Source organism: Ixodes scapularis, unplaced genomic scaffold (genome assembly GCF_016920785.2).
Source record: "Ixodes scapularis isolate PalLabHiFi unplaced genomic scaffold, ASM1692078v2 PGA_scaffold13__105_contigs__length_92229423, whole genome shotgun sequence".
NCBI lineage: Eukaryota > Metazoa > Arthropoda > Arachnida > Ixodida > Ixodidae > Ixodes > Ixodes scapularis.
This window is the reverse complement of record NW_024609839.1, coordinates 86,462,309-86,486,042: the sequence shown is the minus strand read 5'-3', so window position 1 is coordinate 86,486,042 and position 23,734 is coordinate 86,462,309. Positions and strand designations below refer to the sequence as shown.

General features: G+C 47.2%; 1 protein-coding gene across 1 annotated transcript in view; it reads right to left on the bottom strand.

Moving 5' to 3' along the window:
• LOC8029894 (2-aminomuconic semialdehyde dehydrogenase) overlaps nucleotides 1-23,734 on the bottom strand; it is a 26,236-nt gene extending 2,502 nt beyond the window's left edge. The window contains exons 1-9 of the mRNA XM_029991306.2: nucleotides 23,703-23,734; nucleotides 21,455-21,616; nucleotides 20,099-20,299; nucleotides 17,476-17,687; nucleotides 16,733-16,899; nucleotides 12,074-12,144; nucleotides 10,252-10,356; nucleotides 9,715-9,886; nucleotides 7,878-8,087 (exon numbers count right to left, since the gene is read on the bottom strand). Coding sequence (XP_029847166.1) covers nucleotides 7,878-8,087; nucleotides 9,715-9,886; nucleotides 10,252-10,356; nucleotides 12,074-12,144; nucleotides 16,733-16,899; nucleotides 17,476-17,687; nucleotides 20,099-20,299; nucleotides 21,455-21,616; nucleotides 23,703-23,719 — 1,317 coding nt within the window. The 5' untranslated portion in view covers nucleotides 23,720-23,734. The remainder of the gene's footprint in view (nucleotides 1-7,877; nucleotides 8,088-9,714; nucleotides 9,887-10,251; nucleotides 10,357-12,073; nucleotides 12,145-16,732; nucleotides 16,900-17,475; nucleotides 17,688-20,098; nucleotides 20,300-21,454; nucleotides 21,617-23,702) is intronic.

The window sequence follows — 23,734 nt, the reverse complement described above, 5'->3', positions numbered from 1 at the left end:
TTAACTCTTTGCACAATTTATTTTAGTTTTCAGGTACCAAAAAATAATTGTTTTATTTAATTTTGATGCAACAGTAAAAAAAAGAAGAGTATATATATATATATATATATATATATATATATATATATATATATATATAATATCGAAAATATGAATATGAATGAACCATACTTGATCGAATGAATCAAAGTTTTACGAAATCGCCAAAAGCTAAAAATATTTTGCAAAACCAGGATTTGAATTCTGGGCCTCCCACTCTTTGGACGGCTGTGCTAACCACTGGCTCCGCCAAATATTTCGACTTTCGGCGATTTCGTAAAACTTTGATTCATTGGATCAAGTGCAGTTCATTGATCTGCATATTTTCGAATATTTTCTCTGGAGACCACGTACGATGATGGAAAGTGCCCGTGATCTACATATATGCAGGGTATTCCACATAACTTGATCCAAGGTTTAAAAATATTGTGGTGCATTTTAGGAAGACAAAACCAAAGAAATAAGCATGTTTATTGTTTAGAGCAGGGTGTAAAATATACAGGTGGGGAAACGAGAGTCAAATGAGCGACCGGATTGTGTCCCCCTCGGTTTTCTCTTTTTCTGTGGCGCCATCTATGTGGAGCACCGAGAACTCTCACTCCGGGTGGGCGACCGGTGGCGGCCGGCTAAACTGACGGAAATGGTTTCTCGTGGATTTTCAATAGAGGACTGTCGTGCTCTTGGTTTATTTTGCGCACTCTCCCATAGAGTTCCACGCAAATCCGATTCCGACTTTGGATGGATGGATGGATGAATACGGCTGAGCCCTTTGGATCGGGCGGTAGCTTACGCCACCTAGCCATTTTGTTTTACCATTTAAGCTTTGAATATTTAAATGTGAAATCTATATTCACTCCGCAGTGCAAAGAAAGTGAGGCTATGAAACCCCCTTGCCATCAGTGGATAAGAAAATACCTAGTTTTCTCTCGATTTCTGCCACCATTCACTTAATCTTTGCTTGGTAATCTCTACAGTCTTGAAATCCACTCTCCCTTCGCTGTCTCTAAAACCCAATGACTTTATTAAATCTATGTTGTCTTCGGTAGGCATAGGGTGAAGCCCTTTACAGTAGAGTATCAAGTGCTCAGCCGTCTCGTCCTCCTCTCCACAAGCAGTGCACACTGTATCAATTTCCTGGTACCTCACTCTGTATGCTCTGGTTCGCAGAACACCCGTTCTTGCCTCAAACAGCAATGAGCTTCCCCTAGAATTGTCATAAATGCTTTCTTTGGCAATAACTCTTTTGTTTAATCTATAGCTTTCCAGAGCCGTCTTTGTCTGCATTCCCTCTAGCCACCAATCTCTTTCTGTGGCCTTAACTTTCTTCTTAACTGAGACTTGCTCTTCCGTATCTTCGCTATAGCCCAAAAACTTTCCTCTTAATTTCCTAGTGCGCTGTCTCCACTTTGTGTCTACACTCCTCATGTATAAATAGCTGAAAACCTTTCGTGCCCATTGCTCCCCGTCCATTTGCCTCAACCTATCCTCAAATTCTACCTTGCTCACCGCTTCCCTGCTCTCAAATGATGCCCATCCCATGTCTCCTTGTACTCCCTGGTTTGGCGTTTTGCAATGTGCCCCCAAAGCCAGTCTACCTACTCCGCGCTGTTTTATTTCTAGTCTCGCATGCACTTCGGATTTCATGCATAGCACTGCGTTTCCAAAAGTCAAGCCAGGCACCATGACCCCTTTCCAAATCTCTCTGACCACCTCATACCTGTTGTAATTCCAAAGTGCTCTATTTTTCATTACAGCTGCATTTCTGTTGCCCTTACCTATTATATACTTTTCATGGTCTCTGAGATATTCTGCACCATCACATATCCATACTCCTAGATACTTGTATTTACTAGCTCTCTCAACTGTAATATTCTGTATCTTCAGCCTCTCAACTTCATCCTCGTTAAAAATCATGACTGCCGATTTTTCGCTACTGAATTCTAAACCTAATTCCTCTCCTTCCCTACCACAGATGCTCATTAATTCCTGCAACTCTGTCCTGTTGTTAGCCATTAGTACAATATCATCCGCATAACATCAATCCCGGTAAGGATTGCTGAATTTTTTGGCCTAGCTTACTGTAAGAAAGGTTGAACCCAAGCCCACTCTTCTCTAGTCTATCCTCCAATCCTCTCAGATACAACATAAACAGCAAAGGCGATAACGGGCACCCCTGCCTAAGGCCTCGTCTTATCTCTATTTTCCCTGTCGCCTTTCCTTCCCATGTTATAATCACCTTGTTATCTTTGTAAATGTTCCTTAATAGTGCTGTTAGTCCTTCATCTAGGTTTAAGTTCTCCATTATGTCCCACAGGTTTCTTTGGTTCACATTGTCATAGGCACCCTTGATATCCAGAAATGCCAGCCAGAGCCGTCTGTTTTCTTTTTGCGCTATTTCTATACACTGTGTTAGAGAAAATAAATTGTCCTCCAACCTTCTTTGTTTTCGAAACCCGTTCTGTAATTCGCCCAGTATGCCCTCGCAATCTACCCATTCCTCCAGTCTGTTCTTTATAATCTGCATTACCAACCTGGAAATAACCGGTGTCACGGTTATAGGACGATAATTCCTAATATCAGACTTATCTCCCTTTCCCTTATATATCATACTCATCCTACTAAGCCTCCATTCAACTGGAATATTTCCTTTTGTTATCATGGTACTCACTACCTCCCTTAGTTTTGCCTTAGATTTAGGACCCAAATTCTTCACCAGCTTGATAGGGATACCATCTGTGCCTGTCGACGTGCCACTAGGGACTCTTCGTTCCGCCTTTTCCCATTCTCTTTGTCCAAAATCCGCGATGTCACAAACTGGACTGCTACTTCCTTCGGTTCTCCTATCTTCCACATGTAACCGTTCCCGAAATTTCTCCTCCATCACTGCTCCTATATATTGTATCGCATCATCTCCCTCTAATTGATCTCCCTGATGCGAGAGTATGAACCTCTGTCTAGCTTTTAACTCTCGCCGCAGCGCCATCTGTCGCAAATCGGAGGTACCCGCAAGCAGACGAGTACACAATCCGGTCACGGCGCTGCGGTAGACTAATATGGGCCGTTTCCCCACCTGTCCGGTTTAGAGCAAATCAGGCTTTTTTTTTTGTATTTTGTTTAATGAAATAATTAAGATTAATTAATGAACTTTTGAAATATTCAATTCAGAAAAAAAAAAATCCAATGACAAAGTTGTAGAGCGCTCTCAGAAACGTCCAATTCAGTGGTTTTTGTCAAGAAACTTTAACACGGTTTTTTTTTCTGGACTTTGAAAGAAGTCCGCCACTTACGAAAAAAAAAAAAAAAACACGTGATTTTGTGCTTGCGCGCCTTAGAGTAACTGTATATGCTATGCTTGCGTAGCACGCAGAGCCTATAGAGCGTTTTACTGAAAGAGGGCGAGAGAGAAGAAGGGAAAGGGCTAACGGCGCTTTCTCCCTTGCTGGTGCGTTAGAAAGAGTGGACGTCTCGGATGAGAGGCTTCGCCGGTGTTGAATGTATGCATTGCCCACACTTCGGTCGCGCTTTCTTCTCTATTTTAAACTCCCAAACTTAATTAGAGCCACGAGCTTGAATGGCGACAGTCCCCCGGTCATCGGGACACCATTGCTTGGTTATAGGGTGCACGAATAACGACAGAAAGCGTCGAATGCTATCCGAGGACCTATGCGGAGGGCAAGTTCGTCTGCTCGCGCAGGGGGTAGCGGTGACGTCAGAACGCCGAGCAATGATTGGCTGATCGCGCCCCCCTATCTGAGCGTCGTCTGCTCCTTTGCAACGTCGTCTGCTCGCAACGTCGTCTGCGTCTGTCTTATCTTTCCTGCGACTTTCGGAAGTGCAGAGGCCAGATTCACGAAACGATCTTACTCCAAAAATGTGCGTAAGACAAAACTTAAGAACAAATTCGTATTCACGAAACGAAATTTTCGTAAGTTTTGCGCAGGTTACGACAAAATCCTACGACAGCTCCGAAGCTGTCTTACGCACTTCTTACGATCAAATCAGCATGGCCGACAACGTCGCGGTCGCGACGACCCACGGACGTTTATTTTTTTACGTGCGGTTCTGACGCGTCCCGACTTCAAGCAGCAAGAAAAAAGTAAAAAGTACTTGAAACAGACCACGACGAACAAAAACGCTGGATCCACAAACACCCGGGAAAAGCTCCCACGGCCACGATCCCACCGAACACGACCAAACGAGCTGGGCAGTTAGGCCTAGCATGCTCTCCGCGACTCGGCGACCGTCTGCCCACGACCGGCTGGCGTGCTGAGTGGAATATGCCCGCGCGACCCTTGTGAACCCGTATACTATTTTGATTGCTGACCTCAGTTTTAGATTAAAATGTCAATTTCTTCCTCTTGTTATCTCCTTGTTTGCCGAGGCAACGGTGACTCTCGCCGATGAAAAAGCGGTGAATTTCCGACAGACGCAGCAAAGGTAAAGCAGCCATCGCTTTGACCGCTTTGACTAGCAGACGTAAAGCAGACGACGTTAACTGCGCCAACCCGCCGACGCCGTTAAAGAGTGGGGGGTCTCGCCGCACACGAATGGAGGGAAAAAGTATTTGGGAGGGAACTTGCCTCGGTTCTAAGCAAAAAAACCTCGGCGCCCCGGGACACCTCGCCAGGGAGTCCTTTGACTTCCCTCCTTGATGCGCGTCTGCTAGTTGTTAGACAAAAACAACGTACCGCTCGAGTTATTTCGTCTGCCCTCTCTTAAAGGCGAGGTCGAGTTCACTCAGTTCACTCCGAAAGTCGCAGGAAAGGTAAGACAGACGCAGACGACGTTGCGAGCAGACGACGTTGCAAAGGAGCAGACGACGCTGAGATAGGGGGTCGCGATCAGCCAATCAGAGTTCGGCGTTCTGACGTCACCGCTACTTCCTTTCTTATGCGCAGAAGACGAAAATGAGCCCACTTGCGAGGAAATCCGGTGAGTGCGGCTCCATCGCTTTCCACATGACCCCGATCTCCGGCGGCGGTGGGTTGCGTTCGTAAACCGAAAAAGGCTTTTGCCCAACGCCATCCTCGATCTCGACTGTGCTCGGAACATTTTGTGAATGGAGCGCGCACCGAACGCTGTACCACCGATGAATATGGGTGCGCTCGTAACGTGCGTGCGAGTTTTCTCGTGATAATTGCTGTTTCAGCTTGCAACATTATGTAACTCATTTTATCTTAATATTGATATCTTGAAGTGGTGACACTGACTCGATTTTATCATCTACAACACCTAGTTGAAGGCTCATTTCCGTCACCGGGTGTGGCTGGAAATTGTCGAAAAGTTAATTGTTTTATCGGTTTTTCTGAATCGCGATCTGCTGCGCGATACCAAAGAGCCATGAACCTATGTTGACCGTCAGAACGCGACTAGATTCTTATTTTCAAAATTGGACATAATGTACCTGGAAAGAAACCTTCAATTTCTGTTGCTGAAATTGAAGGTTTCTTAAGACGTCAGAGAGAAGCACCGACCACCAGGTGTGACCTCCTACGAGGGGTGGGTTACTCCGGTACAGGACCAAAAAACGACCTTGCTCGCACTGTGGAGCTTCGCTTGTGAAGCCTCCATAGTGCGCCGCACCTAACTTGTAACACCCCTTTAGCCCCTTCCCAAACAGGCCAAGTGCCACCCTTTTTCGGAATAAATTTGTTACTACTACTACTGTTGCTGAAAGTTGAAACATGGTCATGTATCGATTTCGAATCGTTGAATCATTGATGAACTCGCACTGGCGATAGTCCCATCTCGATTCTGCTGTTTTCAGATCTCGACAAAAGACACACTCGTCAACACAAAATCATAAAAAAAAGAAACCGTTTATAATTATTGAATAAAAACGAGGCGAGTATCCCAAATATTGCATCATTTGACAACAACTAAATTTCCCTTCGTCTTATTTTTTTTTTTTTTTTCGTTTTAGATGCGGTACGCTGAGAATGTTTTTTGCGTTTCCTGTCGTCCTCGAAATGAAATATAATGTAAACAAGGACGCTCGAAATAAGAACATTGCAGGGAACGATCGAAGGCAGCTCACTCCGGCTTAAAGGTGTTAATAAGCATTTTATTTGAGGATCCCGTGTCTATGGGTGTGTCCTTTGTCAAGAGAGAGAGAGAGAGAAAAAAAACATCTTTATTGACCCTCAGTTCAGGGTGTCGAAGTGGTGTCCAGGAGGACGCCATTCAGAAGGGTGAGGATAGGTAGATCATGAGGGAACTGTTAATTCCAACAATTTATGAAGACTGCACATGGTTATTGCACGCTCTTGTCGTTTTGGTTCTCTATTGGTTCAGAGTGACATCATCAATAGAAAATGTGCTAAAAATTCGGAACTTCTTTCACTTATTATGTTCAAAATACATCAAATTTCTTCTTTTTTTATTTTAATGTGCTGCTAGAGTCCCACACATTAGTTCGAACAAACACGATGCAAATAAAAAAAGAAGTGTCCAGAAACGCATAAAAGAGGCAAAAACAGATCTCTATGTTTCAAAAGTTACGTGTGTCACGAACACAGTTATCTAAATCAGTTTCAAAGTCAGAAAATTTTTAAGGTTCCCCCAAATCACTGATACACGTGCCTATCAAGGGCAAACACGCAGAAAAAGAGATGCAAAGCATCTTTCCGATAATTTGGTGGTGCATTTACTCAGTGTTGTACACATTCCTAAAAAAAAAATATGAACGAAAGCTCGTTCCTCGTTCCTTTTGATTTTTGGAACGCGTTCCCGTTACAACTTCCATCTGTAAGCAAGGAGCTCGTTCCCGTTACCGTTAAAAAAATGGAACATATCGTTACTTATACATTACATTTTTATTTTGCTGGTTAGCATATTCAATTAGATAAAACAGTTTTTTTTTTCTTCTATCCTATCAAATGACAGCATACGAATTTGAATGCAGTGATGGAAGGGCACCAGGGGTGCTATGTTCGACAAATGTTTCCTTTCTCCTAAAAAGAAACGGAGGGGACGATCGTGTCTGATTGGTTAGAGGCTCAAATGACGAAAGAGGGAACTTTCGTCATTTGAGCCCCTAATCAATCAGACGCGATATCGTCACTTCCGTTTCTTTTTAGGAGAAGCGAAACATTTGTCGAACATAGCCCCCCTGGGGACCTAATCTGGACACTTGGCGAAAAAGTCGGTGAGAAATCGGGCAACTGTGATTGGCAGCCGCCAAGGTCAAGTGCGGCGACGGCCAATCACGGCCGCTGATTTTCTCGCCGACTGTTCCACCAAGTGTGCAGATTACGGCCCCAGGAGAAGAAAACAAGCAAAAGAAAGGTTTTATTTGTTGATATATCCCCCTTTAAAAATCCCACCTTTTAACCATATTCATGTTTGTGGTGGGCAATTCAGACGAGCCAAATGAAATGTTAACCCACATTGCACGATCGTTTTACAACAACCTCACACATTTCTATCTAACAAAGTCCCTTGTTCGAACTTAACAACAGTTGCTTCTCGATGCTGCTGTCCGCAAGACGAACAAGTGAGGAAGGGGGTAGGTCTTTTGGAATGTCATTCTTGAAAACTACCAGTCCTTCGCGAAGGTTGAATTCGTTGTTCAGTTTGAAGGTGGCGGACAAGAGGAGAGGGAATAAATGTTAATTTTTGTGTATCTTTTAAGTGACCAATGTTCGGGTTACAAGGGTGCGTTTTATGTCTGGTAATCAGGTAACTGTAGGTCTCTTAGTGGAAGTTAAGTGGTTGCCGTAGTCTGCCCTAGATTACTGGGTGTATGATGATTCGTGGAAGCAAAGAAAGTAGCTGAGTTTGAAGCAGCACAGAGGCGCAGGCCTTGTGTTCTTAGTAGTATTGGCTGGGGAACTTGCCTCGAGCCGTTGGGCCAACTTGTGGATGCGGCTGACGTCCTTGGACCAGATGCTCGCGCAGAGTCCGTAGCAGACGCCGTTCACCTTTTCGACCACTTCCAGCTCGCTCTCAAAGGGCGCCAGGCACGTGACTGGGCCGAAGATCTCCTCTTGCATGCAACGCGACGTCTGCGGCAGGTCCACGATCACCGTCGGCAGCAAAAAGTAGCCCTGAGCCAGAGACAGAAAAACGCGTTCCAAAAGTCTCCAAAGATGAGGTCCCAGACACTTCGGTATGTGCCTATCGTACGCGAGCGACACAAGCAACGAGCCGACTGGTGACTTCTTTCGACAACGACATTAACGCTGCATGCAAGTTTGCCCGCTGCTCGCGCACTTCGCGCCTTCTTTTACCCACCAAATTCACCCGCGTGCTTTTGTTTCTCCCCAGTCCCCACCTCAACCAATGGCTGCTTCGTCATCGCATGTCTCCTGCACGTTCTTTATGACGCCCTTTAGTTAGCGCCTTCTCCTTGCGTTCCGATGCACCAAAGAGAATACACATATTTGAGCACTTGCTTGCCGTATACCGAGATATAGTAACGAAGAACTTAAATATCGAATCTCTCGCGCCAGGCGCATTTGAATGGCTCTTGTTTGGATGAAGCCCGAGAACAACCAGGGAGTCTCGTCCCCGCGAGAGCCAGGTTTCAGGAACAGGGGACACAGCCAGTGACAAGTTAAGAACCCGATAGAAAAGCTCCGCCTCCAGTACATGCTCGCCGCCTTTAGCCGGGTTGAGGCTGCGCGTGCGACGAAGTGTCATCAAAGGCAAAAAACTCGCTCTTGAGACGGACAATCGACTGATTTTATAGTCTCCGGGAACGGCTGGCCATAGCGTATACTATGGGCTGACAGTAGACTCTTTCACCAATTCAGTGCCATCTACACACCTTTTCCACAAGGGCGCAGCCATATTGAATGTCGCCACTTCTGGTACGCGGTAAAACGTCGTTTTGATCTCTTCACGCCGCGGGAAGGCGTTTACGAAAAATGCGTGATTGTCGCATATTCTTGTTTTGCCTCACCTATATTTTCTCGCTTGTTCCAGGTTGAAATGTTTTATTATTTCTCCTTCCCACATACCAGACACAAAACTCACGAGTCTCCCAGCCGTAGATGAGAAATTTTGCCAGCGCAGTACAACCGCTAGCCTGCAGGTTCTTTGACGTGCACCACGCAGTAGTGATCCACGACCGCACGCCGGTACGATGCCCATTCAGATCGAAACGGGGAGGGGTGGGATTCCTGGGTTCTGCAGCGCGAGCTTTCGCTCCCCGTGCTCCGAGCTGCTGTGCGCTAGCCAACTCGAAAGGAAACAGTTCTGTATGCTAATGGTGGTTAAAATCTAGTGTCAATGGCAAGCGCGCGAAAGTTAAGGTGTTCATCGCCGTACAGTTATTTCTCTATTTGTTTCAGTTTCGATGGTGTCATGAAATAATCGGTCGGTCTGTACAAGGCGCTTAGTTGAGTAAGACTCTCGGTAACATTCGCCACATATTATTGTTATGAGCTGTGTATGGCGTCCCGGAGCCGAACATTCCAAGAATTTACATAACACGCTCATACGCGTAGCGCAGACGAGCTTTTAAATCTCGTCACTGCGACATCGAACAATACAAAGAACTGACTTCAGTTTTGTTCAGGCTCCGTATCGCTGCTGTTTTCAAATTCTTCCTTCACTAGCCATTAAAAGACCGCCATTAGCATATATATACAGGTCATCTACTGCACTTCGGTGATGACATAGTAATCAAAGTGGCCAGACTGAATTTCGGAAAGGGTCTATAAAGCTCACGCTCTTGTTCTCCTTGGGCAGGTCTGGTTCCTCTCGCAGTCCTCCGCAGAGCACCTTGCCGCCGTCCTCCATGGCCAGCTTGATGTAGAACCTGACCTTCTCGAGGTGTTCCTTGCTTACCAGGGCGCCCATGAACACCGACTCGCTCTGGGGAGGACCCACCTTCAGCTTCCTGCAAACCATGGGATCATTGTCTACCTGGAAGCTCGAGCCCTTCTTTTTTATTATTTTTTTAACTTTCTAAGTGTTTAACTTTTTGATTTAACTTTTTTCATCGCTAGTCCCCCAGTATTCCGTCATCTCGGTCTACCAGAACCGTTCTAGAGTAGTTATGTTCTTCTGTGTGCAATGTGGAGCTTGATTGCAACGCGCAGCATAGAGGAACGTAACCAAACCAACATAAACTTGAAAAAAAAAAAAAAAGAATCAGTCCCGTGTTAATTGACAGTACAGTCACAGCGAAATCTGCGGCAGTCACAGCGAATTCGTTGGTCATCGGCGTCGCGTTCACGCACTCTCTGCCGCGTCACGGCTTACTTGGCCTCTTGAACGAAGGCGTCGGTGAACTTCTGGTAGATCTTCTTGTGAATGAAGATTCGACTTGTACACAGGCAGATCTCGCCCTGGTTCAGGAAGCTGGCCCTGTGTGACAGACGCCGGGGATGACCATGCAGCTGAGGAGTGGCTGTTTTACTCACCGGGCACACCTTCCTGAGCATTCGACATCAGTTTCCACGTGCAAACATTCGAAGATGAACACCGAGGACACAGACTCTGTTTCGGTCCGCTACGATGGCGCCAATCAAGCATTTTCTAAAGTGCATCGTCTTTGTGGATATGCTATCACATCCTAAACCAATCACTGACAGGAAAGGATTGTAGCACATTCACTGTGCGTGTTTGGTTTAGCCGACGATTGCGTACTTACAAAAACAACGAGCGCCATGACGAAGCACTTTTGGTGCTGCTTGCCTGGTTCCATCGAATCTTAGCGGCGGCTGCGTTTGGACTTAAAGGGGTACTCCGCCGTTTTCTTCATAGTCCCCGATTTGCCTAAAAGCTTGCTAGACACACCAACAAACATCGCTGAACTAGTAACCCAAATATTTGAACAAAATAACTTTTTTTTGTGCAGTTACAGAATTTACAATTTTGGACCTCATCGTGTTTTTCAAAGTGAAAAGCTCTACGGGCAACATTGAAAAAGTGACGTCATGGTTGGGTAGGAGTTCGCTCTTTGGGCTGTAGACTTTGTTCACATCTGATTACAAACAGTTTCATGGTGTCAAATGAATGCTTTGGAAGGTCGCTCCAGCTCCCGCACAGCAGCACGATACAAATGCTCGGCATAGTTCATATTTAGACTGCCCGCTCGAACCGCAATCCAGCCCAACCGTGACGTCAGGGCAATGAAAAGCGCGGGTATATTCGAATCTTCGTTTTGGCGTCGTTTTCATTTGCCGATTTCACAATAACTATTCTGAATTTCGCGATACTGAATAGCATACCAAAAAGAGTAACGGACGGCGATTTCGAATATATGGTTAGTTGGGGTTGCTCAAAATATCGCCGGAGTTCCCCTTTAAAGTGAAACCAATCTTAATAGAACAGCTCAATTGGGAAACTGCCATAGGAGCCTGCTTCGAAGAAGCGGCTCCGATCCGTATTCGAGAACCGAACTAGACGCGATCGCAACGCCGCCATTCCTCCCGCAGCGACCACTCCGGGAACTGCACGGCTACATGTACCGCTCCTGTCGAATCGCGCAACAGACGGTGCCGCCATCTGGCAGTAGCTATATAAAGACACTTTTATGTTTTGACTCGCCGCTAAAGGGCGGCGCTGTAATCGTATCTAGTTCGGTATCGGTGGACGCGAACGGTCCGAGTTTCAAGGGCGAGTTTCCCAACTGACTGTTCCAGTAATGTCGAGTGAAACGGAATATATATCTGGTGAGCTACCGACATTCGGGCAACTCGGAGTTCAACGAAACATAAAAAAGAGACAAGAGAAGAACACTTCCGGGTGATTTGTTTGTGTTTCGTTACTCTAAAACATCGCCATGTCAAAAAAAAAAAAAAAGAGTTTGAGCTTTTTTTTAGCGCTTCTTGTGCGAGGTTGTACAATTAAACGCAAGGAGGAAAAAGGTGAAGGAAAAAAAAACAGCATAATTATATTTTGCTTGTCTTCTTTTAAGATAAATGCATAAGAAAGACGCACCTTTTGATATTTGAATGGGAATTCAATGCGCTGTTTATACGCTCGCCGAAGCCTTGAAGCGAATAGTTCACTACTTTTGAGAAACAAATATTTAACTGCGCTTATCTCTAAGACTTGTACGAAAGAGAAATATATTTACTTGATCAGGGTGGCAACACACTTCTTGAGATCGGCGTCGTCGAACACAACAGCCGCGTTTTTGCCCCCCATCTGCGAGGGCGCACGAGAGAAAAAGCAGACTCGTGTGTATTATGCCACTTGGTTGAGACTTGTTTTATTGATTTTTTTTTTTCACGCATATTTACAACTACCAATTTAGTTTTCTCGGCTTCCAAGACATTTAATGTGCTGGAAGTGCTGTCAACAACTGCTACAAATAGAGCAATTAAGAAAAAGAACGAAAGAAAAACTGACAGGTTGCGTGCTACGGCGGCCGTCAGGTAATGCAAGAACACACTAATTAGCTAAACAATAACCTTTCTCGAAGTTTCGAAATGATACATAGATTATGTGCAGCTGCTATTAGTTGGTCATGCACTGTGAGCACGCGTCAGCACTCGGAATATACTCGTCAGCACTCGGAGTGTACTCGGATCGAAACGCATTCCACACGAGTGCTGCGTCAGTGCTCGGCGCGAACTCGGAACGAATCACGGGCTTCACGCCGAAAGATATAAGACCAACTAATGGCGGCTGCGCATAATCTATGCATCATTTCACAATTTCGGAAAGGGTCAATTAACTAACATTTACGAATTAACCTTTTAACAAGTGCAAATAAACACATTGTTCCAATTATAAACTTTCTGAGCATCATCGAAAACTCAAAGGGAACTGAGCTAGGAGCGTGTTCGTTTAAAATTAACGATAACTGACGCTGAAATAATAGAATGTGCGTTATTCTTTCAGCGTCAGTTATCGAAAACTCACACTAGAAAGATATCATATAAGGCAGGTGCAGCATTTTATAGCGAAAAACAACAACAACAGATGTTTAACTTAGACGCGTTTCTACGTTTCGGTTACTATCCCGTCGGAGCGCATCTTTGCGCCACCGGTCCTGCTCTCCGGTGGCCGAGGCTCGCAACGCACGTGTGTCATAGTTACCTCGAATATATATGGAACATGTCCTAAATACAAGCAACAAAAAATTGATAGTATGATTAATAGATGTGTTAGTAATATAGTATATGGGTCAAAACATGAACTGAAGGAAACCAAAGACAGAAAGAATGCAGTCGGACTATTATCGTTTGAAAATGTTTTTAAATTTGTCGTTTTAACCAGCCATTATTTTTCGAAGGAGTTCAAAGAAATACCCAAAAGGATAAAAACACTCCGGCACACAGAAACCTATGCAATCCCAAAAATATATACAAACTACGGAAAAAAACAGAGAAACTATTATGTTCCTGCGATATTTAATAGCTTGCCTAAGGACATCCTAAGCCTGTCATCTAAGAGGCAGATGTATAAAAAAATAAAAGAGTGGTGTTTTTTGTCAAATTGAAATTCTGAACAATGAGGTATTATGTAAAAGCTTAGTGTTTTCTATCGAGTGTATCTCGTTGCATACGTGTTGATTCTTGTCATTATGTGTTTAAATTCACAATGTTTCTTTTGTAACCATTGATTGATTGTTATTGTCGAACTGGGTTTTAGTTCACAGGAGAATTATCTACTTGTAAAATTCCTTGTTTACTGTGCTATTTTGAATGTTTCTTTCATGTTTTACTTACATTTAACCATCATTTGTGTCTACATGATGAAAATGTCTGTACTGCCATGTCCCGCATACAAGCGTACCTACGCTTAAGCGGGCTGGATTGTATGAGAGTTTTTTCTGAAATCAAATAAACTTATCTTATCTTATCTTATCTTATCCATCGAGGCAGGTGAAGGGGTAGCTTCACACCTCAGCCGAATGGGGGCGCGACCGCTGGCGAAAAGGTGCACTCCTATAGGCTCCTTGCACTGACGTCACATCGCACACTTTTGAACACCAAGTAAGAGGAGGAGAGGGAAGCTGCTTTTGTAAGAATTTTGAGCGACAGGTTAATCTTCTATAATCTTCTGGGGGGAGAATAGCGACGCCTGTACAAATCCGGGAGGTACAAAGGAGGGTCCTGATAAGAGGGGAGCTCCTTCTTCCCCTCTTCTTTGGAGGGCAACGGAAATGACGTCCTGTGCAAGGAGCCTATAGGCTTCTTGCACTGACGTCACATCGCACACTTTTGAACACCAAGTAAGAGGAGGAGAGGGAAGCTGCTTTTGTAAGAATTTTGAGTGACGGGTTAATCTTCTATAATCTTCTGGGGGGAGAATAGCGACGCCTGTACAAATCCGGGAGGCACAAAGGAGGATCCTGATAAGAGGGGAGCTCCTTCTTCCCCTCTTCTTTGGAGGGCAACGGAAGTGACGTCCTGTGCAAGGAGCCTATACGTGGCTTGCACAGGACGTCACTTCCGTTGCCCTCCAGAGAAGAGGGGAAGAGGGAGCTCCCCTCTTATCAGGATCCTCCTTTGTGCCTCCCGGATTTGCACAGGCGTCGCCATTCTCCTCCCAGAAGATTACAGAAGATTAACCTGTCACTCAAAATTCTTACAAAAGCAGCTTCCCTCTCCTCCTTTTACTTGGTGTTCAAATGTGTGCGATGTGACGTCAGTGCAAAGAACAAATGCGTTCAATTCGTTTTTTTAACGTTGTAATTGCCTTATATTTTTCTAAAATGAGTTGATTTAGTGGTTTTCGATGATGCTCAGAAAGTTTGATTAGTTCATTAAAAGTTGATTATAGTCGGTTACAAGTCAAGAAGGTAGGAGAAGCTCCTCCCACAAGTGTGATGCGCCCGTTTCAAATCTCTCCGCAGTCGAAGGGGCCGAGTGGGCTAACGCGTCTCAGCTCGGAGCGTGGAGCGAAAGCTTGCGCTGGGAACCTCCTGGGTTCGATCCCCGCCGCCCCCGCCCGTTTCGATCTGGATGAGTTTCGTACCGGCACGCGTTCGTGTGATCACTACTGCGTGATGCACGTTAAAAATCCCAGGTTAGCGGTTGTACCGCACTGACTAAATTTCTCATCTACAGCTAAGAGACCGATTACCCGTTGAGGCGCATCTCCATCAAGGCTGTATAAATATAAAGAGCAAGCCAATTTTTTTTCCGCAGTCCAAAGAAGAGTTCACTGGAAACGCTCCTTGTTCCGCTTCAATGGATTCCCACTTGTCTCCGATCCCACTTTTTAAGAAAGCGACCTTTGTATTCATCGGAGAGGGAACCGAGCCCCTGAAAGCAGCCTTTGTATCCATCGGGGGGGAAGCTAATCCCCGAAAGTCGTATTTGTTTCCGTCGGTGGGGGAGAACTCTAATCTCCCTCTCGTGGCTTACACAATGCTAAGTCAAAGTCGAAAGATAAAGCAAATATGTACAGAAAGGCAAGACCCCCCTCGCGCGTTGGCCGCGACGTCACGGAAACGGTGGGACGCTATTGGATGCGGAGGTGGCGGAGGGATATCTGATTCCCTTTGAGGGGCATTTGCCGCTACCTTCTTAACCTGTAACTGACTATAGTAAACTTCACCTCATTATTTACTAGTTAGTATGCTTTTTGCAAACTTGCCCGCCGTGGCTGGCTGTTCGTTTCCGGAAACAGTTTTTTTTTTCTTTTTTTGTATCACATTATTTTTAGCTATTTTTGAAAGACTTTTCTAAAACACCCGGTACATTGCGTGGAGTGCCCCCGATATGATGACAAATTAAGTCACCGTAACCGCCGTGTTGGCGTTCAAGGTTGCCGCGATCCTGACATTTGGTTGCAAATGCATCACCGAAGACAGAAGCGGGTGTTGCTGTCGCATCCGAACCCGTGGTTTTGAAGTGTCCGCCGACTGCTCGGCTGCAAAAAAAAAAAAAAAAAAAAGAAAGAAAAAAGCAGCAGAATGGACGCCTGTCTGCCGTACCGACCTCCGCTGTGTGTCATCGCCAGGACCGACGCAAAATGCCGATTTGTGACGTGACCGGCCTTGGTACCCTCTAGGTACCAAGGCCGTGATGCTGGATATGCAACGTCACCAACTGCGCGAGGGCCACAGATTGAACATGAGTGCCGAGCCAGCCTTCGGCTAGGTAGGTCTCGCGTCGTCACTCACTGAACACGAAGTTCAGCCAAGCGCTGCACTCAGCAGTGGTGTTCAATCTGGCTCGCGCTGGCCTGTGACATCTGATTTAAACAATCCAGCAGTGCGATCTTGTTTTCTAGGACGAGTTCCAGGCATCATAGCATTACTGCGTCTTCGTAGCTCAAGTGCAATTTGCGGTAAACGTACGGCCATAATTCCGAGCTGGACAGCATAGCGATATCAAGGTATAAATTGCCCGGCCTTTGCGCGGATTTGTTTCCTTGTACATTCTTTTTTCGGCCTCTCGCGCAGGTTCGAGAAAGTGTTCTATATATACTATATAGACAATTGCACGGTTAGCGCCCCGACTGAACGTGGCCTTGACAGGCTTGCAATTGCATGCGCTTGCCCGCACGCGAAGAGACATGGCAGCGGCCAGACGCCCTGCTCAGAGCTCGGGCCCTGCTTGCAATCGTCGATAGAGAATAGCCAGCTTAGCGCCCCGGCTGCGCTTGAACGTCGCCTTGACAGGCTTGCAATTGCATGCGCTTGCCCGCATGTGAAGAGACATGGCGGCGGCCAGATGCCCCCTTGCGATCGTCTGCACGTCCGTACCTTCAGCGAATGTTACACGCACGAGAGGCGCGCTTGGTGAAGAAGCACCGTAGTTCGAAGCGCGCATACCTCGAGGGACAGCTTCTTGGCGTACGGCGCCGACATCTGGGCGATGGTGGTGCCGGTCTTGGTGCTTCCCGTGAACGAGATGGCCTTCGTGTGCGGGTGGCGCACCATCGCGTCGCCCACGATCTGGCCGAAGCCGAACACAAAGTTCACCACGCCCGGTGGAAGCCCTGCAGAGAGAGCGCCACTTTTAGATAGGGCTCTTCTTTAGTCACCTGCAGCAACGCGGGGAGTTGCTTACTAATATTCGCGACGAGCGTTCGTGATTTGCACTTGGGTGTTTTTATCGCCTGACATTATAAAGAACGTTTTAAGAGCTAATGCCTTAATCTTATTGGATATAGAGCGATAGTCAGAATCCCGGGCAGAATAAACACTCCATGGGTGGTATCTCAGTTATCCCCCCTCCCAGCGCGAGCTTCCTACAATGAATAATGTTTAGGCGTCTCGTGAGCGTCGAGCACGCACACAGAGGACGGCGGAAGGCAGATGCTGGTGAAAGGACATTTTGAAGAGACGCCCTTCGCTTCTTTTCCTGCCATTGACGAACGATCGATCATGCGAAGCGATAATGCGATGTTTGTAACTCGCCAAGCCCAGCATTTCTCAAACTGTTAGTGACTGGCAGAAATAAAAGACACGGTGGTGACCTGCCAGTTGCGGTTTGCCTGTCTGATCAACCGAGGTGTCAACACCCCTTGATAGCCGACGTGTCCAATCCGGACATACGCGGACTGGCTCCTGACCTGCGTCGGCGAAGACCTTGGCGAGTAGCCAGGCGGTGACGGAGGTGAGTTCGCTGGGCTTGGCCACCACCGTGTTCCCGTACACCATGGCCGGGGCCAGCTTGAAGGTGAGCAGGTACAGCGGAAGGTTCCAGGGGGTGATGACGGCCACCACGCCCACGGGTGAGCGCACGGTGTAGTGCAGCACGTTGGACGTCTGCTGGGGGATCGCCCTGTGCAACACAGCAGCGGCGTGAGTCATACACGCTGGAGACATGGTGACAGAATCGTCTGCGAACACGCGTCAGTCATGTTCAAAGCATGTCTCATGCTTCGCTTCGAACTCGTCTGCCAACAGAATGACCTAGTATTTGCAGTCTGGCCGCGGCTTCAGACACGGCCAGGTTGTGAAGGGGAGGAAGTGGACTCCTAAGAGGACCACTGTCGAGACCGGTCATAACGAAGTCGGTTATCACGAAATAGCGGCTACAGCGAAGCGGTCACAATTTTCCATTCCCTTTTGCACTTCGTTATAACTAACGTGGGTTATAACGAAATAGCGGATATAGCGAAGTGATTTCCGATTCCTGTTGACTTCGTTAGAACCGGTCTCGACAGTATACTTGGTTTCGCTTTACGATAGATCGCGGCGGTGGCACGGGCCATCCCAGCCAATCCAGAGGTGTGAACGTGCTCCGCGCATCGCTGAGCCCCTCCCCAAGGTCACGTGGCGCTCCCACTACATTGGATTGGTCACGACCGCTCGTAGCATCATCTGCGCTCTATCGTAAGATGAATCGGAGAACTAGATGAATAGAAAGATTTCATCAGCTACTATCGTTATGCCGGCGCTATCGTCATGCGTCGTAGGGACACGCGCGACAACCCAGTTGCCGGTCCGCGAGAGCAGAGCACGAGCTGTCTTGTGCACTGCCTCCAGTGGACCAAAGTTACGGTGGCGTCGCGCATGTGTGGAACGGTTAGTGAGATCGGGCTATTCGGGGGACTAAAGCAGAGACGACGCGAAACGTTAGCTTCCACTGACACGCGTCGCCTTTGTGTGCGGTTCTGGTAAGTTTGAGATTTTTAGTTTTAGATCCTCAAAGAACATGATTCCTTGCACCTCCTGTCCTCCAATGCATTTCTCTAATGATCGTCAGAAAATTAGATTACGCGGCTATCATTTGGGATCCCTTCACCAAACTAAACATTATAACAAACTCGATCGTGTGCAGAAAAAGGCAGCTCGCTGCATTTATAATAGCCTTGGACGTACCTCTACAACCGAACTTTTAACCAGAGCTAACTTAAAGTCATCATCTCTCACAAATCGGACTAAAATTTTTGTATCATTTGATAAATGGACATTAGAGGATGGATCTGTCTTACTTAATAAACTTATCATCAGTCTACGCTACTCGACGGTGGCATGCGCTAACAATAACTCTTTTGCGATCGCATAATAATTGCTTCAGGTACTCTTTTTTTCCGCGAACGGTGACTGATTGGACTAACCTTCGTGAAAGTGTTGTTATGCAGCCATCATTGTCTTTATTTGAATCCTTCCAAAATTAGTTTTGTCCCTCTGTAAAATATTTGTTCTTTTGTTTCCGCGACTTGTTTGCTATTTTGTATACCTGCATGTCTTGTTAATCAAATGTACCCACCTGCTAAAATCCCTTTCAGGGATTGCAGTATCAATAAATAAATAAATAAGGCCGCCAAAAAAATTGGTAAAAAATAAAACAACAACTAAAAACAACATTTGCTGCCTCCTCCCCCAACAAGAGAGTCAACGATTTTTCTCTGGTGGAATCTTGCCGGCGTCACCCCAACACCAGACCCACTCGGGGACAGGATTGAGACTTGTGGCCGGAACCACGCGAGATACTTAGTTCCAATTTTTCTCTGTCCCCCAGCTAAGTTGTACTTTGTTAAATTTTCCCTAGATAATTTCCACCAGCGTACGTACCTCATTTTTGTTGCCTTTGCTTTACTATATAATTCACCGTTTCATCTTCTCCAGCGAAAGCCAGGGTTCCCGGTACGCTTGTCGCCCTTCCCTGCAGGCCAGGACTCTTGCGGCCGTCTCACTTAAACCGTGCACTGCAGCCAAAGCTCAAGTTTAAGTTCAAGAGGAGAAAAAGAGGAGCGGGTTTGCTTTCCCTCCTCATGAACCGGTTATCCTACGCTCTCTCCCCTGTAGCTTTGGCTGCACTGCACGGTGTTAGTGAGACGGAGTATAAGTTCCGTACGTCTCGGAATCACACGTTCAGTGGTTTTTCTCGACCCTTTACATATTTCGCGCACAGTATCTGCACCTTCAAATGTAACTCTGGATGAATGGATGGATGGATGAATGTTAATGGTTATTCCCTTTGTAACGGGCGGTAGCTTGCGCCAGCTAGCCTAAGTCTAAAGAGACAAAAACGTGATTCCTCCCGCCCTTTTAAGACCGATTTTTCTCCCCCTAACTATCACCAGGCAGTGTGGGATATCACCAGGATGACCTTCGGGGGATTGGGCAAAAAAACTAAAAAACATCACCCCCTGCCTCTTTGCAAAGGTTTGTCCCGGTTGCCAGACTGGCGCCCAAACAAAACTGACTCTTGCAGCGTGGCTGCTTGCCAACATCTTTACGCACATCTCCCTGTCGCACTGGGCCGTGGTGGCGAAGTGCCTGAAGTTGTGCACGGCCCTGGGGATGTCCACGGTGCGTGCGAGCCAGACGGGCTTGCCTTGGTCGCGGGACTCGGCCTGCGAGAACTCGTCCATCCGGCTCTCGATCAGGTCCGCGATTCGAATGAGGAACTTGGACCGCTCCGCCGGCGACTTGACGGACCACCTGCGCGCACCGGACACACTTGGGACTGCTGACAACCAAGTCCATTACGACCCCTTGCGACGACGAGAGAGCGCACTGGCACGCTGGCGCCATCTATAAGGTGGCCCTGGAACTACATTTCACCGGAGCGAAAGGGTTTGAAGCATTTGCGGAATGTACATTCTACCAACGAGAAGGGGCAGTTGACAACATTGGTAGAGCTCTTTCAAGCCAACATAGTAAAAAGTACGATGTGCAATAAAGCAGAAAAAAAAAAGGGGAGATACGTAAATCGCAAGTGTTCCACGGCTACCCTATAGATGGCGCCAGTGTGTTCCCTCATCCTCTCGTGAGCGGTCTCAGATGACTACAGTCAAGTCCCGTTCACACACTTGCGTTTTACTACCACCGATTTCGACACGGCCGAAATTTAAGCCTCATGTGACTGTTTGCGACCGGCTGCGCTGCTGCGAAGGCGGTCGTAAGCCGTCGCGAAAGGCTTAAAAACGGTTTTTAGCCTCTTCGTTCGTAAGTCGTCGCAAGTGCGCGAACCTACCTTCGAGCAAGAAGGCGGCTCATCTCATTTTTATGTACTTAAACGTTTCAACGGCACCTCGTTGCAAGAGATCACAAGAGGACACAAAGGCCCGTTCACACGCTTGTGCTTGACTGGAGGACCGACTGAGACAAGTCCGGGTTTTAAGTCTTTCGTGACAACTTACGACCAGGGGCATTGCTGCGCAGCCGCTCGTAAAGGCCCGTTCACACTCTTGCGACTGTCTGAGACCGAGAGAGACCAGACCGGTTTTTAAGCCTCTTGTGACTTCTTAGGACCAGCTCCGCTGCATCGCATCCGGTCCTAAGAAGTCGCAAAAGGCTTAAAAACCGGTCTGGCCTCTCTCGGTCGAAGTCGGTCGCAAGAGTGTGAACGGGCTTTAAGTCGCCACGAGAGACTTAAAAACCGGTCTTCTCTCAGTTGGTCCTAGTCAAGCGCGAGTGCCGGTCGTAGGCTGTCGCGGGTGTAGAACGAGCCTTTGGATCACGATACTGTGGGAGAGGAGGCGTCCTCATGTCTAATTACCGTTACCAACACGCTCGTTTTGTAGTTAAGAGGGGGCGTCATTCGGCATTTCTTCCGAGCTCACAGGAGACATATGCGCCTGTCGGATGACGTACGTGGTGAAGGCCATCGTGGCGGCCTGCACTGCCTTGTCCACTTCCCGGGACCCGCTGTTCGGGATGCGCGAGTACACCTGCCCCGTGGACGGGTCCACGTTCTCGATGGTCTCCGAGTGGGCCTCGAACTTGCCGTTGATAAAGTTCTCCACAGTCAGCATCCTGCGGGCAAGGCCGTGACAAGTCAACACCACCAAGAATCATCGAAGCCTGCGCGCTAGAATTTTGACGTCATCAAAGTGAGATCGAGCGAAGATAGCTATTGGACGCGAGTGCCGCGTCAGCGTTCGGCCGGGCTTCGTGTCCAATGAACGCGTAGAAGGACGCTCGGCGTCTGGGGTATAATAGTGGATCCAAGAGCGGGGTGCTGCCGGCACGTAAAAAATGGCACAAATCTTAAAGCGCGAAAGATAAGACGTGCAAAACGAAGGGGGAAAAAAAAAAGCCTTTCTCCTTCCCTTTGTACGTCTTATCTCTCACGCTTTTAGTTTGGTATAATATCCGAGATAATATAGTACGGGTGCAGGCGAGCTGGTGAATGTTAACCATGTTGAATAAATTGAGACGGCGTCCTGTCCTTTTCTGTTCCTTCGACTTATATGTTCATTTCTGCCCCAGTCTCAGGTTTATTCAACATGGATAATATCCGAGTCGGCGCCATCCGGGTGTGATGACTTATCAATTTATCATGGAGGAAGATGAGGGAGATGAGGCCTTCCTTTTTCTATGCAGTAATGGCCAAGTGTGGGTTACGTTAGTGCCGCCTCGAAATCGTAATAACATATAAAATAAAACCAATTTTTTCTTTTTATGCAGAAACATTGCGCGTTCGCCGTAACTATAATGGCTGAGCCCACTACACAAAATTACGAGGAAGATTTATATTTACTTGGCAAAGTGCCTGTCTACAGAGTCCCAGGTGGCAGGTTCGAATCCCAGCGGAGGTTTCCGCACTCTGACTGTGGCGTATTGCGGACAAGGCGCCGTGGAACCGACATTTCGGATGCACGTCGGGAGATCCTCAGGAGGTCGAACATAATCCTCGGTCCTCGGCTGGGGCGTGCCAGGTGACCTTCGCTGGCTCAACACGTACCCCAAACGTCTACCCTATAGCTTCCCCTCCCCTTCGAATTGTCCCGGGTGCATCCGCTGGGGCCATCTTGGCCGCGGACTAACTACGAATAAACTCGCGTATGTTTGAAAACCAAGTACCATACCGATGCTCCTGTATGCTCCAAACTACTCTGGCTTCCGTAGTCGATTACAGCGCCAAGTAGCTTGAAAACCCTGCCTCCGCGCATAAGAAGAGATCGGCCGACAGTTCACCAACATAGATGCCGACGAGACGCTGCCACGCGAATGGTTAATGTGCTTCGAGTGTTCCTCCCACAATATTTCGTTCTACACAGTGAAATGTGCACTTAGAAGAAAAAGCACAGCTCTACAGAGCCATTACGTAAGATACGCCCTAAAACGTAAATTCAATCTTGAAATTCTATCTGAAGCTTGATTTGAAATCGAAAGAAACAGTTTTTTTCTCTTCCAGATATGCTAAAACAGTCCGTGACGCTGTTTCGCTGTGTCACGGCGTGACATAGCAAAACAGCGTCCTGACATCGTATCTGGAGTTCGAGAAGCTTAAGATACAGTGTTTGCATGGGACGGTAATTGCACCGTGGTCTTTCCTACATGTCCTTGCCAAGGGAAACAAATTCAGAGGGTCAGAGGTGCGAAATGTATGCTGCAGGGAGTGTACGCGCTCAGCAGCAAGGTCCTTCACAACGAACGCTGAGGTGACGTCAGTGCAAGCCATGTATTGCGCCCCTAAGCACCAAAATGGCGGCGCCCACAGGAGGATTGGAAAGCAGAAAGCCGATACTCTATAGTCGGAGACAGGTTAAGAGTGAGGTGGTAGCTTGTCCCACCTTTTTCCACTTTAGCAGAGCGAACACTGGAGAGGAGGCGACCTCCTCTCCTGCGTTTGCTCTGCTAAGGTAGAAAGAGATGGGAGGAGCTTTACTCTCAACCTGTCGTCAACTATGAGCGAAGCTCTCTAGAGGGTCTAACCATGGGTATACCACTAGCACTGCCGAATGACGTCACTAAAAGCGCGGATTTACAGAGAAGAACGGGCCTAGCAGGAACGCTCCCTGCCAGCTCGTGCAGTGCAGATCGTCTCCCGGATTGACTGAGGCAAACCTGGCGTCCGGTGCTGTTACGGAAAAGGACCCCGATCGCAAGGACTTACTCGTCGGGCTTCATCATGGTGGTATGCCGCAC